The sequence below is a fragment of the Plectropomus leopardus genome, chromosome 1 (genome assembly GCF_026936395.1).
Source record: "Plectropomus leopardus strain MGB_pleo_1.0 chromosome 1, ASM2693639v1, whole genome shotgun sequence".
Taxonomy (NCBI): Eukaryota; Metazoa; Chordata; class Actinopteri; order Perciformes; family Serranidae; genus Plectropomus; species Plectropomus leopardus.
Window position 1 is genome coordinate 38,795,618 of NC_142176.1, and position 14,397 is coordinate 38,810,014.

Here is a 14,397-nt window from a genome sequence, read left to right on the forward strand (position 1 = left end):
TTCACCTTCACATCCGGATTTTAAATGTTATGCTAAACACCGATGGAAATTCAGTCCCACACAAAAGCAAACTTTGACTGAATGTATGAGCAGAGTTTGGATGTAAAGCCCGGAACTTGTGTTATCCAAGGACTGCTGATTTTAAGCTTTTAAAACTGCACAGGTTGCACTGTTTTAGTGAGTAGGAGTTCAAACAGCACAAAAAGCACATTGAAGACTGGTGCTTTGGATGGGCTAATGGCCGTACGGCATGCTTCAGTTCCACAGACAGTCTCGGATTTATTAGCAGGGACACTCTGGACAGATTCTGAACCTTCCTCTATGTGGTATTGAATTCTGTCTACATGTGGGGAGAGATATGAAAGTGAAAGCTGATACAGCCTATGAGAGAGAATATCTGTTTTATTAAATTCAAGACTGTTCTTCATTTTGCTGGAGATCTGCCCGCAACACAGACCCACACAGACCTCACAGTCCCCTGGAGACCAAAAGCTCCATAACAAAAACAGTGGGTGATGAACATGTTCAAATAGGGCACTTCTCTGTGACACAAAGACAGCTCTGGAGTCCTTGCCTGTAGCTGTAAGCCTTTATTTTCTCTTTGCCCCCCTGGAGGTGTTTTAAAATGATCGATTTTTACATTATTTTAATCCAATGGACTGACGTGTTATTGGAAAGAGGAGTGATGGATCTGGACGTGCAAGACTGGACATTGATCACTGGGAGAAGGGAGGTAGGGTTGTTTCCCTGAGGATCCCCGACACACACAAACAGACGCGCGCGCGCGCACACACACACACACACACACGGACACGCTGTCGGCGGTGGCAGTGTGGGTGTTTGTGCGCGCGCACGAGTTTATTCGACTCGCAGCTTCTTTGCTGAGAAGTTCATTTCCAAGAGAAGAGTCAGTCACCGCTGCATCAGTCTGTTACAGATGCACTGCGCTGGATGCTTTGGCAATGCATGCGTAAAAACAGTCGGTTCCGTATGGTGCCCCCGTGATGAACCACGTCTCACCAGCGCATTTCACTGGCAAAGAAAACTGATTTTCTTATTATAAGGGATGTGATTCATCTATAAAGCGAGCCGGTGTGTCTCCGCGCACAGTTTGCAGCAACTCAAACGCAAGATTAAGAGCAATCTCTTGTGCGAGGTCGCTCGGAAACAACGCACGAAAAAAATAGAGCGAGGAAAGGGAATGGAGGTAAGCGCGCACTCGAGCTGTAAGAAGCTTTTTTTTTTTTTCCTGGGACGCGCACAGACAGACAGCGCTGCTGGTGAGGCAGCAGACAGTGTAGAGCAGGAGAGGAGGACGCACAGCACCAACGCACAGAGATAAAGTTCTCCTGCGTCGAAATGAAGCATGGCGCCGACAGAAATCTGTGTTCCAATTTGATGGAAGTTTCGGATCATAAAGAGAAAGAGGAGAAATACCCCCAAGGAACGAGTGCATCCATGGATTTCGGCGTGGCACGAGCGCTTTAGTGCAGTGGAGCCAATGAGATATCCAGTCATGATTTGGGTCGCGTTTCTGCCTTTTTTGGTTTCGTGCGCACAGGGGAACGGGACCGTGGAGCAGGTACCTTTCTTTCACGGGCATGTGTTTGAGAACTCGTCCCCGGGCTCCCGGGTCAACGGGCTGAGCGTCCCGTTAAAGCGGCTCAACTCGCAGAGGCTGTGCGGCACCGGGGAATTAGCAGCGCACTTTAAACTCCTGGGAGACGGCAGCGAGAATTTCCGCGTCTTTGCGCACCACAAACGAGGACATATTTTATTGAAGACTTCTGGAGTTCTGGACAGGGAAGAGCGGGCTGAATACGCGCTGAATCTTGGTTTGTGTTGCGGGCAATGTGCGGGACTCTGCCGGGAAGTAGAAGAGGAGTCTCCGGTTGTCGCCGAGGTGGCGAACATCAAGGTGGACGTCCTGGACACCAACGACCATCAGCCCACCTTCCCAGGTGCCGATGTAAAGCTGAGCCTGGATGATGCCACTGCGCTCCGCACGGCGATCTACACGGTCACCGCGCGGGACGATGACAGCGGGAAAAACGCGGAGCTTATCTACTTCGCCTTACCCAAAAACGGGAGTTTCTACGCGGTGCCTAAAACCGGAGACATTCTCCTGGTGGACTCCATCCTCGGTCTGGATGAACCGATTAAGTTTAAAGTGTTTGCCAGGGACCGCGGGTGGCCGCCTCGCACGAGCCAGAGCTTTGTCGTTGAGATCAACCCACGGCAGTGGCCCGCGGCGCCCTCGCTGAACCACCAAACGGTAAAACGGAAATCGCAAATCAAAGCCCCCCCGCGAAGGTCCAGGTCAGTTCTGGAATCAGACAGCCCCGTTTTCATCAACGTGTCCGAGGATGCGGGGATCGGTTCAGTGGTGATGAACCTGAACCCGGTGAGGTTTCAGTCACCGGCGTTTGAGCTGGTGGAGCCCGACGTGGAGAGCTCACCGGTCAGTGTGAGCCGGGACAGCGGGGATATAGTCATATCACGGAGACTGGACCGAGAGACCGAGCCTCTGGTGGAGATCACCGTCAAAGTTCAGGATAAAAGAGGTGAGCGAGAGACCTAACACACGCGGGAGAGAGAGAGCGCGCAACCCGGTGTGTGTGTGTGGTAGAGCGTGAGTGAGAGAGAGAGAGAAAGTGAGAGACAGTACTCAACGTGACGGTTTGTGCACACATTTCTTGTATCGTGTGTTTTCACTTTGAGGCCCGCTGAGCGATATATGAACATGGTCAAATCTTTGCATCCCGTCGTTGAATTTGTCAAATTGTATTCTGTGCGTAAATACGCACGGAGAGGGAGGGTGGCTTTACATAGAGCTTTAACTTGTTTCACGTTAGTGCTGGTGATTTTGTCACATTATGCAAAGCGAATTTACTTCCCTTAAATTATTTCCCAGGGTCCGTGGACTCGAGATTGGAATCCACTGGACCAGATACAGTATATATTTGGACATAAAAAATAAAAGTATTTGGAAATAAAAAATAAAAGAAATAAAAGGTGTCGATGTTATACTTGATTAATCCCTTTGGTGAAATTTGTCCTACATGGACTGTATTTGAAACTTTACTAACCACACTGTAAAATCTGAAAAGTTGATCCTACTTAAAATAATCTTGGAAACCAATTGCCTTAAAAGGGAAAGTACAGAAAACTTAAAATCTTAATTTATGTTTAGGCTACTTTTTATCTAAGCATTAAGTTTACTTAAAATATAGCTGCATTTACTTAATATGAAATCTTTGCAACCTAAAAATGACAAGTGATGTTACCTTGTTCTTTCTAAGTGTTGGCAACTTAAGTAAATCAAGTTAGTCTGACTTAACTTGATCATCACAAAGAGGATTCGCCCATGATGAAGTTAGGAGATCTGCAAGTTCTGCTTTATTAATATGATTAAGAGTATGACTAGTATGACTAATTTGCAACCAGTGGATTAGAAATATGCGGCACAGTGAATTTGGTTTTCAGAAGTTGCTAAAATTAAGAAAGATTGACGTATTTCAACAGCCATTTTTAAGTTGCAACAACTTCACAAAATTAAGTAAATAGAACTCAATTTCATCAAACTCAATTTTAGAACTCAAAATTTTCCAAGGCAATACGTTTTGTAGATTTTTCATTTTATTTATTGATATTGTATTTATTATTATTATTATTATTATTATTAATTATATTTCTTGTAAAATACATTTTTTAGATTTTACTGTTTATTTAGGGTCACAGGACAGCCAGTGTGTGTGGCATGCTGACATCAGGGTGTAAGGTCATGTGGGCTGTGTATTGGAGGTATAAGGAAACCAAAAGGTAGCTGTGGTGGGTTTCTAACTAAAAATCCTATGGCTGTGGTAAGTGAGAGCAACCCGCCGAGGTACCTCTCTACCTCAGTTTACAGCATCAGCATTCCCAGACGGCCTCACATCCACGCCCTTACCAGGCCCGATCCTCCAGTCCAGGAATGATCAGGCTAAGCAGTGTCAGAGCGCCCGGTGTTTACAATAGAGGTTAAACTGAGTGACATTCATCAGTGTTGATGATGATTCATGTGCTTGGATAAATTAGGGCAGTGCAAATGTGTCTGCCGCCGCCGCTGCTGCTGCCAGCAGCAACAGATGCTGGGATGTCAGTGTAGACGCACGGTGCGTTATGGCCACCGTACCAACAGGTTAATTATCACCTGCGGATGAAGCGGGTAGCAGATAGACAGAGAGCCAGTTAACATGCAGCCACATTCACATTAATAAATGCATATGTGGAGGGATGAAGCAGTGGGCTAACTGACTGTGACACCGAGCACTGGAGAATAAAATATGGAGTGTATAAACCACTGAATGAGTTTGCACAATGTTCTATCTATCCGTCTGTCTGTATAACTTAATTGGAAGAACAATTGTAGCTGCAGCTTGTGCCATTAAGACCAGTTAACAGCATTTGACTGGGAGAGTGACCTAATCAATGTGACCTATTGGTTTACGTGAACTGTCCTGATGCAGCAAAGAAGCTGAGCCTGCTTCTGGAACATGATGCTAATTAACACTTCTTCCAGTAACAATGTTGTTATTTGTTAAACACACTAATATTGATGGAAAAACTATTAAGTTTTCAGTGTCGAATGTGACACTTTGCTGTTGCAGTATTACAGCATCCTCCGAGAGTTCCTTCATAGAGCACCAGAAGATGTTGAGCGCCTGTTTGATTTTAAGGAGGCACTCAGTTTGGGACTTATGGGCAAGATGCCTTTTTATAGGCAGGTCTCCAAACTTTTTTTTCCTTCAATTTCAAGCAAGTAGAACATATTTCACCAGCCGATGGAATGCGTCATTCGATGATGTTTTTTCCCTGTCAAAAGTTTAACTAGTTTTTTAGTTCTATTTTGACAGACTGCGTTATTATATTTTTTTTTCTTACAAATTAACAGGAATCAAACACAGGAGACAGCTCAAAAAAAATAACATTCTTGTCAGAAATAAATAGTCAGGATATTGGTAGAGGAGGAACAAAACAAAACAAGGTTTTATTGTCAGTTTTGATGAGAAGAGAAAGATGCAAATACTATGTATGAGAGGCAGTGACAGGATCAGTATTTTTATAAAAGGAAAGTTGGTGCATAGAAAGTGCACTTTAATATGTAATCCAGTTAAATCCAAGCAGATATAATAGGATGAGTTATACATTAAATGTAAAGTGGCTTAATGCATTTGAGGATTAGAGACGTGACATATTGTTTGTAATGTGGCCAAATCCCTTTGTGACCATTGCTGGCTTGCATGATTGAATCTTCCGTGCGTCTTAGGTGCTTGTAGATCTGATGTGTTTTGCTTTGAAAGGATGCAATGCTAATGAAAAGTTTAAAGATGGGGATCGGCGTAAATGTTACCTAAACCGATGGGTTTTTAAAAAAGCCCAACCTTTTATGAGTTTGATAGGAAAGTCAGAGAGAGGCAGTAGATTGAAATTAATTTCCATGACCTAACTGTTAACTGCGTCACACTGAAAGGCGGCAGGTTCTCATTTCCGGGTTTAGCAGCGGGCGGCGCGGAGGGGGGGCCAGCCCTGCTCAGCTCGGTGTCTCGAGCGCGAGGAACGCAGCATCCGTTGGGTTGTCGGTAGCTCTGTTGAAGTCTTTTAATCCGTTTGGAGTGGAGAGTCCTGCTGGAGCCTCGACCTCCCTCCATCTGCTCGCATTATCCCTGTAATCCCATCTCATTCTCTCTGTCTGTCTCTCTGTCTCGCTTCCTCTCCCTCTCTCCTTCTTGCTCTCTTACTTTCTCACTCTCATTTTCACTCTCACTCTAGGGATTTAGTTTGAGTGGAGGCACAGTTTAACACACAGAGAGAGAGAGAGCTTCTGACCTGATCCTTCAAGGGACAGACGTGTGTGTGTGTGTGTGTGTGTGTGTGTGTGTGTGTTTGTGAGGCTGGAAGCACAACATATCAGAATCTAAGATAACCCTTTTTTCTTGTCTGCATCAGTTGCCCACTCCACAAGTGCTGCTGAACTTCAGCAGTGTTACAGTTTTGTGTGTGTGGTTATAAAAAACATTGTGAGTACTCACATCTGGAGCTGCACTGAGAAGTCGATTTATTGATTAGTCGATCAACGAAAAAAAATCCAAAAACTTGATGTTTTCATGTTCCTTAGGACATGTGTTCACATTGCACTTTCTCTCTGGATGAAAAGCTGTGGCAGGTTGCTGGGGAGCGCTTTATCCCAGCGTTCATTAGGAGCACTAATGGAATATATATATATACTGTTCAGTTATTTGAGGCACCACACTCTGGGAGTGCAGAGCGTACTCTGGGCACAGTTGGAGCAGCAGAACGTCAGGTGCAGTGGGTCTAAAAGTCTGCTTTTTACCACAACTCCTCCTTTCATCCATCGATCTGATCTGACCAGATTGACAGATCAATTATCCCCCCTGTAACTCAAACTTCTCAAATTGCTGCAGGGTAAAAAAAGAGCTCATGAGAAGTTCTGCCCATGCTATGTTTACGGCTTGCAAAAACATCCAAATTTGGGGAAACCTCTAGCTCACCTGGTGGAGACCTATGAAGGCTGAGTCCTTTGCAGCAGTATGGGTTTCGATTCCTACTAGTTGCTCTTTGCTGCGTGTCTTCCTCTCTCTCTCTTTCTTCCTCCTTTCCTGTCCGTCTGCAGCTGTCATTTTATTAAAGGCCAAAATGCCCTAAAATAATGTTTTTAGTCGGAATTTAGAGAAGGGACACAGAATGATGACAAGGGATGCTCACACACACAAATTAAAAAACAAATACAAAAAATGTGCCCTTATATTCTAATTTTGTGAGAGACACAATGATGTCAATGCTCATGTGGCCACATCTCTCTTGTCATTGGGAACAATTTTAAAAAGATGATGACGGTCACACACACACACACACACACACACACACACACACAAAAAAAACGCTATGCGGACAAAGTCCCTTAATGTAAATATTTTTTCTGTGTTATACGTAACAATAATCTGCATAGTTTTGGATTTTGGGACTGTTGGGATGAAAATGATCATTTAAGATGTTGCCTTGAGCTCTGGGAATGACAAAGGAGATGTTTCACTGTTTTCTGATATTTTATTAACAAAATAATTAATTTAGGAAATAACGTGCTGATCAATTGATAATGAAGAAATAATAATATTTTGCAGCGCCACTCACACCCAATTTGGGCCAGAACACCCCTACAAGGTACACCATTACATAGTAAATAGTTGGTCTTTCGGAGGCGGTATAAATCCCCAGGGTGTAACCTGAAAGAGCACAGGTAAACTAACATAAGACTCTTGTAAGTATAGAGCATCCTCATACAAATGTTTAGGGTTGGAGTTCTGCATGAAGTGGTTATGGTTAAGACGAGGAGGAAATGAATAAGTGCTAATGCCGCATCCTCCTACAGTAAGGAACAAAAACAAGCTTGCCTTTGCGCATGCATAAATATCTCCTAGGTTTTTCTTCTCCACTGTTTCCACTAGGATTTCCCTTTACTGCACAGCTGCTCTGCATTTCAAACAAGAGCACAATTCCCTGCTTTTTATTTTCCTATCATAAACCTGTGCCTCTCTGTGCACATCTAGCCTCTTATATCCCAAACGCTTCATTTTCACAAGTCGTTTAATAATGTGCCAACACTTAGAGGAGCACCAAGTGAGTGCTCCATTAATTTCCCCCAAAGGTTCTTCCTCCACTCTAACACAGCCGGTCTGACACCGTTCCTTGACTGCAGTTACTCCCGTTGGCATGATGATTAATGAAATTATTAATTTGCAATAATTAGTTAAATGATTCATGTGGTCAGTCACACACAAGTCCCTTTTCAGAGCTTTCACTTTTTGAGAACACCAATTTTTCTTTCCCTACTTAGTTCTTAACATATCTTGTCCTCTTGCTATGTTTCTGTTAACCAGCTATCTTTCTATCTAAAAACTATCTTATCTAGCCAGCACTGCATCAAATAGACAATAAAATAATAATGTCACTTAAAATAATGATCATAATGCACTTCTGCGGCAAAAACTGATCACATGTTCTGGCAGCCTTTGTGACAGGAGACCTACATTATTTTAAAGAGTAGAGAAATAAAAGTTTGTATCATGATCTAGCTTGAGTGTACTTTTTTAAATATATAATACCAAGATGAAAGCAAAAGGCACTCCACTGGACTCTTGGCACATGTGGGATGTTAGTCCAATTTTTCTCATGCATTTTATGTCTGATTTGATGCCAACTCCTGAAACCCCCAGTACATGTTTGACTAGCGCTGGATATTACCATGCTTGAATTTCTTTGCCACTGATTTTCATTGGTACGGTTGTAGAACATGCTCTATTGCTATGTGAACCGTTGCACATTGATAAACCAAAATAACAAACCCAAAGCTGCACAAAGTAACCGGGGTGTTGATTCTCAGTGGGATCAGCAGTATCAGTGCATCTTTTACATCAAGGGGGAGACGTTTGATTTTGTGTTGATATCAAAAACGTTGCTTGTTAGAGACTTAAAAGAAATATCTGCCACTTGACTGAGATTAAACTCATTCCATTTGTTTCAAACATGACTTCATTGTTGTCATCATTTTTCTATAAGCACAGCCTCTTCAGATTGTTCCAAATTGCTGCAGTATTTATACTCAGCCGTTTGACACTTCTTAACTTTAGTCAGAGATGTGAAACGCATCATTTACAAATCCTCTGCGAGTTATGTGAAGTGTATTTTTGAAATCCAGTTTGAGCCAGCAGACTGCAGCATCAGTCGCCGCTTTGCCAACATCAGTGTGGTGAAAGGTTCAATTCTTTTTCTTTTCTTTTGTCCTCTCTAATTATTTCCTGTTCCTCTCATGCCAAGTGTAAAGATGCGCTCATACATTTATATGTGAAAGAGAATCTGCCTTCGCATTGTAGCAGAGCTGCATCTTTGTGTCATTAAAGACAGAGCTTGCCTCCCTTCAAATTGTTTTAGGTATAATATTTACAATACAGTTAATTTCCTCAATTTAGCTGATTATACATAGGAATTTCTTCTTTTTTTTTTTTTGTATATGTCCCGACATCTGCTGTCATATTTTTTTACTCACCATGCTAATTCTGTGCTAATTTTAAAGCAACACACTGTTCAAATCAAACGCAATTTAAAGTTTCTAATACAAGCTTTCTCATAACATACCTAAATTACTTATAAACATTTGTGGTTTATGGATATGATTCAAAACAAATCACTAGCGTTTCAGTGCCTTAGCGTGAACATGATTTGTTTTTTTGCAATTAAGATCTGTCATTTTCTCGATAGAAATATAACAGAACCAAAAAAAAAAAAAAAGAATTTCAGGATTACGTGCCCGTTCTTTGTTCAAAAGACTGTGCATGGATGTGTGCAGATCGCCTGTGCATGTGTGTGTTCTAGCTTGTTTGGGATTTTAGTTAATGAAGAGAAACAGCTGGCTTTAATCAAGACAACTGTTGGCTGATCTCACACAGATTTCTGCCGCTAACAACCGCACACATACATACACATCGTCACATACTAACAAAAAGTGTGTTAAGACGGTGATCAAAATGAACTGTGCTTTTAAGCTTCACAGTCATGAAAATGCACATGAAATGCTTTGGCATCCAATTATTTGACATCTCTAGCACACACAAACACACCAATACACACTTGCAAACACACACATACTGTAAATTCATCCACAAAATACAACATTGTGCTTATTGTGATATCTCGGTTGCCAAATTACCATTCCATATCCAGACAGATGGCAGTGAGGGAAGCCTGTTAGCAGCTTAATGTTACTTATCTTTGGTTTATCGAGATGAAACGGAGTCTGCATCCATTTTTTCCCTCAAAAAGCATAAATAGCAATTTTTTGGCCTCCTATGCATACACATGTATGCATACACAATGAGTCCACATGGATGTGTAACTGCATTAACCCACACAAAGGCAACGTAAAGACACTTGAATTTTTTTTTTTTTGGCTCATTTCATTGCACTTCTTTTTGGTGTCTTACAAAAAATACCACATAACCCACAGTCACAGATACACACAGTCAGCACACAAAGATCAGCTCATCCAGTGGTTTCTGCATGTCACAGCACACTTTCATTAACTGCTTGCTCTCTGTTCCCCATTACGCTCTACAGTGCCCAATGATGCTTGATGTTGTTTTTTTCCATTGCCTTTGAGTCTTTTATGTAAATTGTTCATGAGGAAACATCGAATTGTTACTGTGCACTGCCATCACTGCAATTATTTAGCTTCCAGAGGCATTTCGGATTGTTTTTTTGTTTTGCTTCGACAGAAAGTTATTGTTCTGCACCTCTAATGGTTGAAGACTCCAAATCTTTCACCAACACTTTGCCAACTGCAGTTCGTTGAAATCTCAATTCTCAGCCTCAGATACTGTCAAATGTGCTGTGGAATTGCTGGCTTTCACTGGCATAGTTCTGTGGTTCAATGGCTGCTAGAGCGTTACTGTATGATCTGCTGTGAGCACAGAGAGGAATGGAAAACACTGTTACTCCCTCTTTGGTACCCCAAAATGAGACAGCTCAACAGCTCAGTCGTACAGAGTTTGTTCGGATGAAGGGGGTAGTTAAAAGTGTTAAATGCAGCATGTTGGATGAAGAGCATAATAACAGCTAGATTATCAAAAGAAAACCAATGCATGCTTGTTTCAGAAAAATTGCAATAGAAACAAAGCATGTGAAACATTTTTAATGTGCTTAACATGTTTAACCTTCAGAGATTTTTAAATGTCTTCTATGATAGTAAAAGCTGAATTTGGAGGCATTAAATGAAATGCTGTTCCTCAGGTTGAAGCACTGAATTGGGTTGAAATAGGAGTGAAAACAGAATGACAGAAAGTAATTGAATAGTTGAAATGGAAAGGCTGGAAAGAGGTGAGATGTATTTCAAGTGCATGTGCTGAACAGTTGAATGAACTTAAAGCATCAGTTGAAGCTCAAACATTAAAGGGAGTTAAAGTATAAAAATGAAGTTAAGAAAACATATACACGCAGAAAAACACACAGAAAAAGTGAGTAGTCTTTTGACATGTGTGGTGTTATTTTTCTTAGTTCCTCTCCTTGCATTGATTTAAACTCATCTCTCTGCATCAAAAATAAATATTTATCAGTTTTTTGTTGTTTTTTTTTCAATAAAAAAATCTCTTCAAGCCTAGAATGCCTTAGATGTAACTCTACGCCTTTGTCTCATTTTGTATGCACAGACCTATGAATATGCAAATTAACCCCTCCCCTCAGCCGCTCACCTGCAGCTCGAGTGTCTATGCTCACCTTTACTCTGCTCATCAAACACATAACCCTCTGCTTGTAAATCGTAATGGATAACATGAGCCTTTGGCTTGACTACATTTTCAAACAACTATTAATGTGTTGCAAATGTGGTGGCTGTGGCTCAGGTGTATAACGGGTCATCCACTGATTGGAAGGTCCGTGGTGGAGTCCTTCTGTCCACATGTCAAAGTACCCTTGGGCAAGATTCTGAATCCCAAGTTGATCCTGGCGTCTGTGCCATCAGTATGCGAGTGTGTTTGAAGGTTTCAAAACTGAGTGTCAGGGGACACCTTGCACAGTTGCCACAGTCACCAATATGTGAATGTGTGTGTGACTGGGTGAATGACAAGAAGTGTGAAAGTGCTTTGAGCAGTCGAATGACTAGAAAGGCACTTGCAAGTGCAAGTCCATTTAATGTTAGATAAACTTTGCTCCTGATCCCCAGATCCGATGAGTTATTGTGAAAGTTATCCCCTCTGATGCCTTTTTGTTTCACCATAATGTAATGGGCTCAGCTCCATTGGTTTGTTATGTAATGAAACCTGTAAGTCAGAATCCATGTTCTTGAGACTCTAATTGCTACACTACAGTTCCAAGGTCAGATTCTCAGCCACCGCAGACTTCTTGATATGTCTTGTAGCCTAAAAAAAATAAAATAAATTGATATGGACATGTTAACAAGGATAAAAACTTGATTTTCACTGGAGGGGGTCTTAAAGTCGTGTTAAGCTATCATCTTTCTCCCTTGGACTGGCTTTACAAAAGATAAACATGATGGAAGTAAATTCAATAGACTTTTCACTCCTTCCCCCATCTGTCACTACCAGAAACACTTAGAGCTTATCCTCATCTGTTCTGTAAGAACAGTGCTTTCTAAATGTTTCGTGACACGGACCAGTTTGGCAGATTTGCATCCAGGCCCAAATGCAGTGCAGAAACCAGGATAGACTGCCAACATTGTCTGAGACTGAAAATGGTTAGAGACAGGCTTGTGCCCTGATTCAGCAGTGACCTGCAATCCATCAATGCTGAACTTTCAGAGCTTTTCATTGTTTAATGTCAGATATGAGCAACTAGGCATGTCGGTAGCCATTTCAATTTCTCACCTTTCAGAAATCACCTCTTAAAATTACTGCTTTTAATGTTAAGGACCTTCCTCTACTCACTGACAAAAGAAACCTTTTGGAGTTTAAAAAGCTCACCTGTCACCTAAAGAATCGAGGTGTATGAGAAGTGTTCCTGCCAGAAAAATACATTTGTTACAGTTGTGTTTCACTTGGATTTTGCCTCTTGAACACCTTGCATTTTTTTTCCAATTGCGATGTAAATATTTGCTTTTTTTAAATTTAAAGTGCATAATCTATACTTCTGTAATGCTTACAAAAAACGACTAGATTAAGTGTCAGACTAGAATATCCTATCTGTGGGTAGCACTTACATTGAACATACGTTTAGGTTTTCATGCTATTTTACAACAGAGATCTCTTCACGTTTTTTGAAAATTGTTGTTGACATGAGCTGTGTCAAGTTGAAGTCCTCCACCCACATTTGCTATTATCGTAGCAAACATTTGAAATGGCCTCCAGTCAGACTTCTTTGGCTGAAGTTTGGGCTAAGGTTTTGGTAGCCTATTAATTAGACTAAGAATTAGTTACATCAGTGAATTTGTAGGACTGTACTGAGGCACAACAGTGTTTTGACCTAAATGCCAACATCAGCATGCTAATGTTTGCTAATTATCACTAAACACCAGGCATAGCTGTAAGCTGATTGCAATGTCATTAGTTTTTAGCATTTGATCTCAACCCAAAGTACTGGACACAGTAAAATTTTGACCTGCTGAAAGGTTTAATGGAACACCAGAGTTATGATGATCAATTCAGGGGAACTTTATTGTCTGTACCAAAAAGATTACCAATCCATCATGCAGATGCAAAGATATTAAACAAAAATGTAAGTTTTGACCAACTGTTGGTGCTAGAGTAGAAGTCAAGGAATCACCAGAGTCAGTAGGTTATTTATACCCTTGTGACCAAGAATATTTCTCTACATTTCTATGGCAATCCATCTGATAGTTGTTCAGATATATCAGTCTTTCTGATGCATTGCCATGCCAGGAACAAGTAACGGAATACAACATATCATAAATCTCGAATAGAACCTGTGTCATCAGAGCTGCAGGCAAATGTTACAGGTATCCTTACCTGGCACTTGACAATGTTTCCTTCCTTTGCTTTATATGAGTGTCAGAGAACTACGTCTATTTATCTGCCATGCACATGTGGGGATGGATTCCTCACACATTTTAGGCACAGAACACAAATTTCCATTTTAAGATATGCTTGTTTCAGAGAACATTTAAAAAATCTGTTCCGTCAGTAACATTATGCACAAAGTAAGCAGTCATTGCACTGATGCATCAATTGTATATTTTTCAAAGTTTTTTTTCATTGCAGCCCGATTGTTTGAGGCGTAGAAAGTCAAGCTATAGCCAAAGCCATAGTGTCTTTGAAACTAAAACTGGGACCCAATATGAAGACAGCAGGTGAACAGGTTAGTACACTGGCTTAACTACAGAGTGATGCAGTGATGAAGGACAGGACCTGGCTGGTAAAGACGTACAATGCGTTGTCCATAACCAAAGCCCTGGAGGCAGCTGCACAAAGGCTTACAGCTCTGGCAGCCAGACATGAGAAGCAGAGGCCAAAGGGATAAATTCTGTTCTAAGGGCACAGGTTTAGTTGAAGAAAAGTTAAAAGGGACATATGGTGGGTTGAACCGCTCAACTACAGTAAAAGAGATGAAATGAACAACAGCTTGAGCAGTGCACCAAAGAGCCTTGATCATATTGTGAATTGTGAATGTTAAATTCTAAATAATGAATTACTGGGATAAAATATCAAGGCGTAGAGAAAGAACGTTGTCTAAAAATGCATGTATAAGTTTTACTGCCTTTAAAGAGTAACTAAACCCCCCACTTTTGGCTTGAGTGCCCCTTCCCTGAAATGTGAAAAAAAGACTCAAAAGGAGGCATGGTTGGGAGGGGGACTAGGACATGTCCTGTCTCCCAAT

At 41.4% G+C, this 14,397-nt stretch overlaps 1 protein-coding gene across 2 annotated transcripts in view; it reads left to right on the forward strand.

The window, feature by feature from the left end:
* Positions 1 to 1,296: 1,296 nt before the first annotated feature.
* LOC121943534 (neural-cadherin) overlaps positions 1,297 to 14,397 on the forward strand; it is a 398,280-nt gene continuing 385,179 nt past the window's right edge. For both annotated transcript variants that reach the window (XM_042487073.2, XM_088081016.1), the window contains exon 1: positions 1,297 to 2,564. In XM_042487073.2, coding sequence (XP_042343007.2) covers positions 1,502 to 2,564 — 1,063 coding nt within the window. In that variant the 5' untranslated portion in view covers positions 1,297 to 1,501. The remainder of the gene's footprint in view (positions 2,565 to 14,397) is intronic.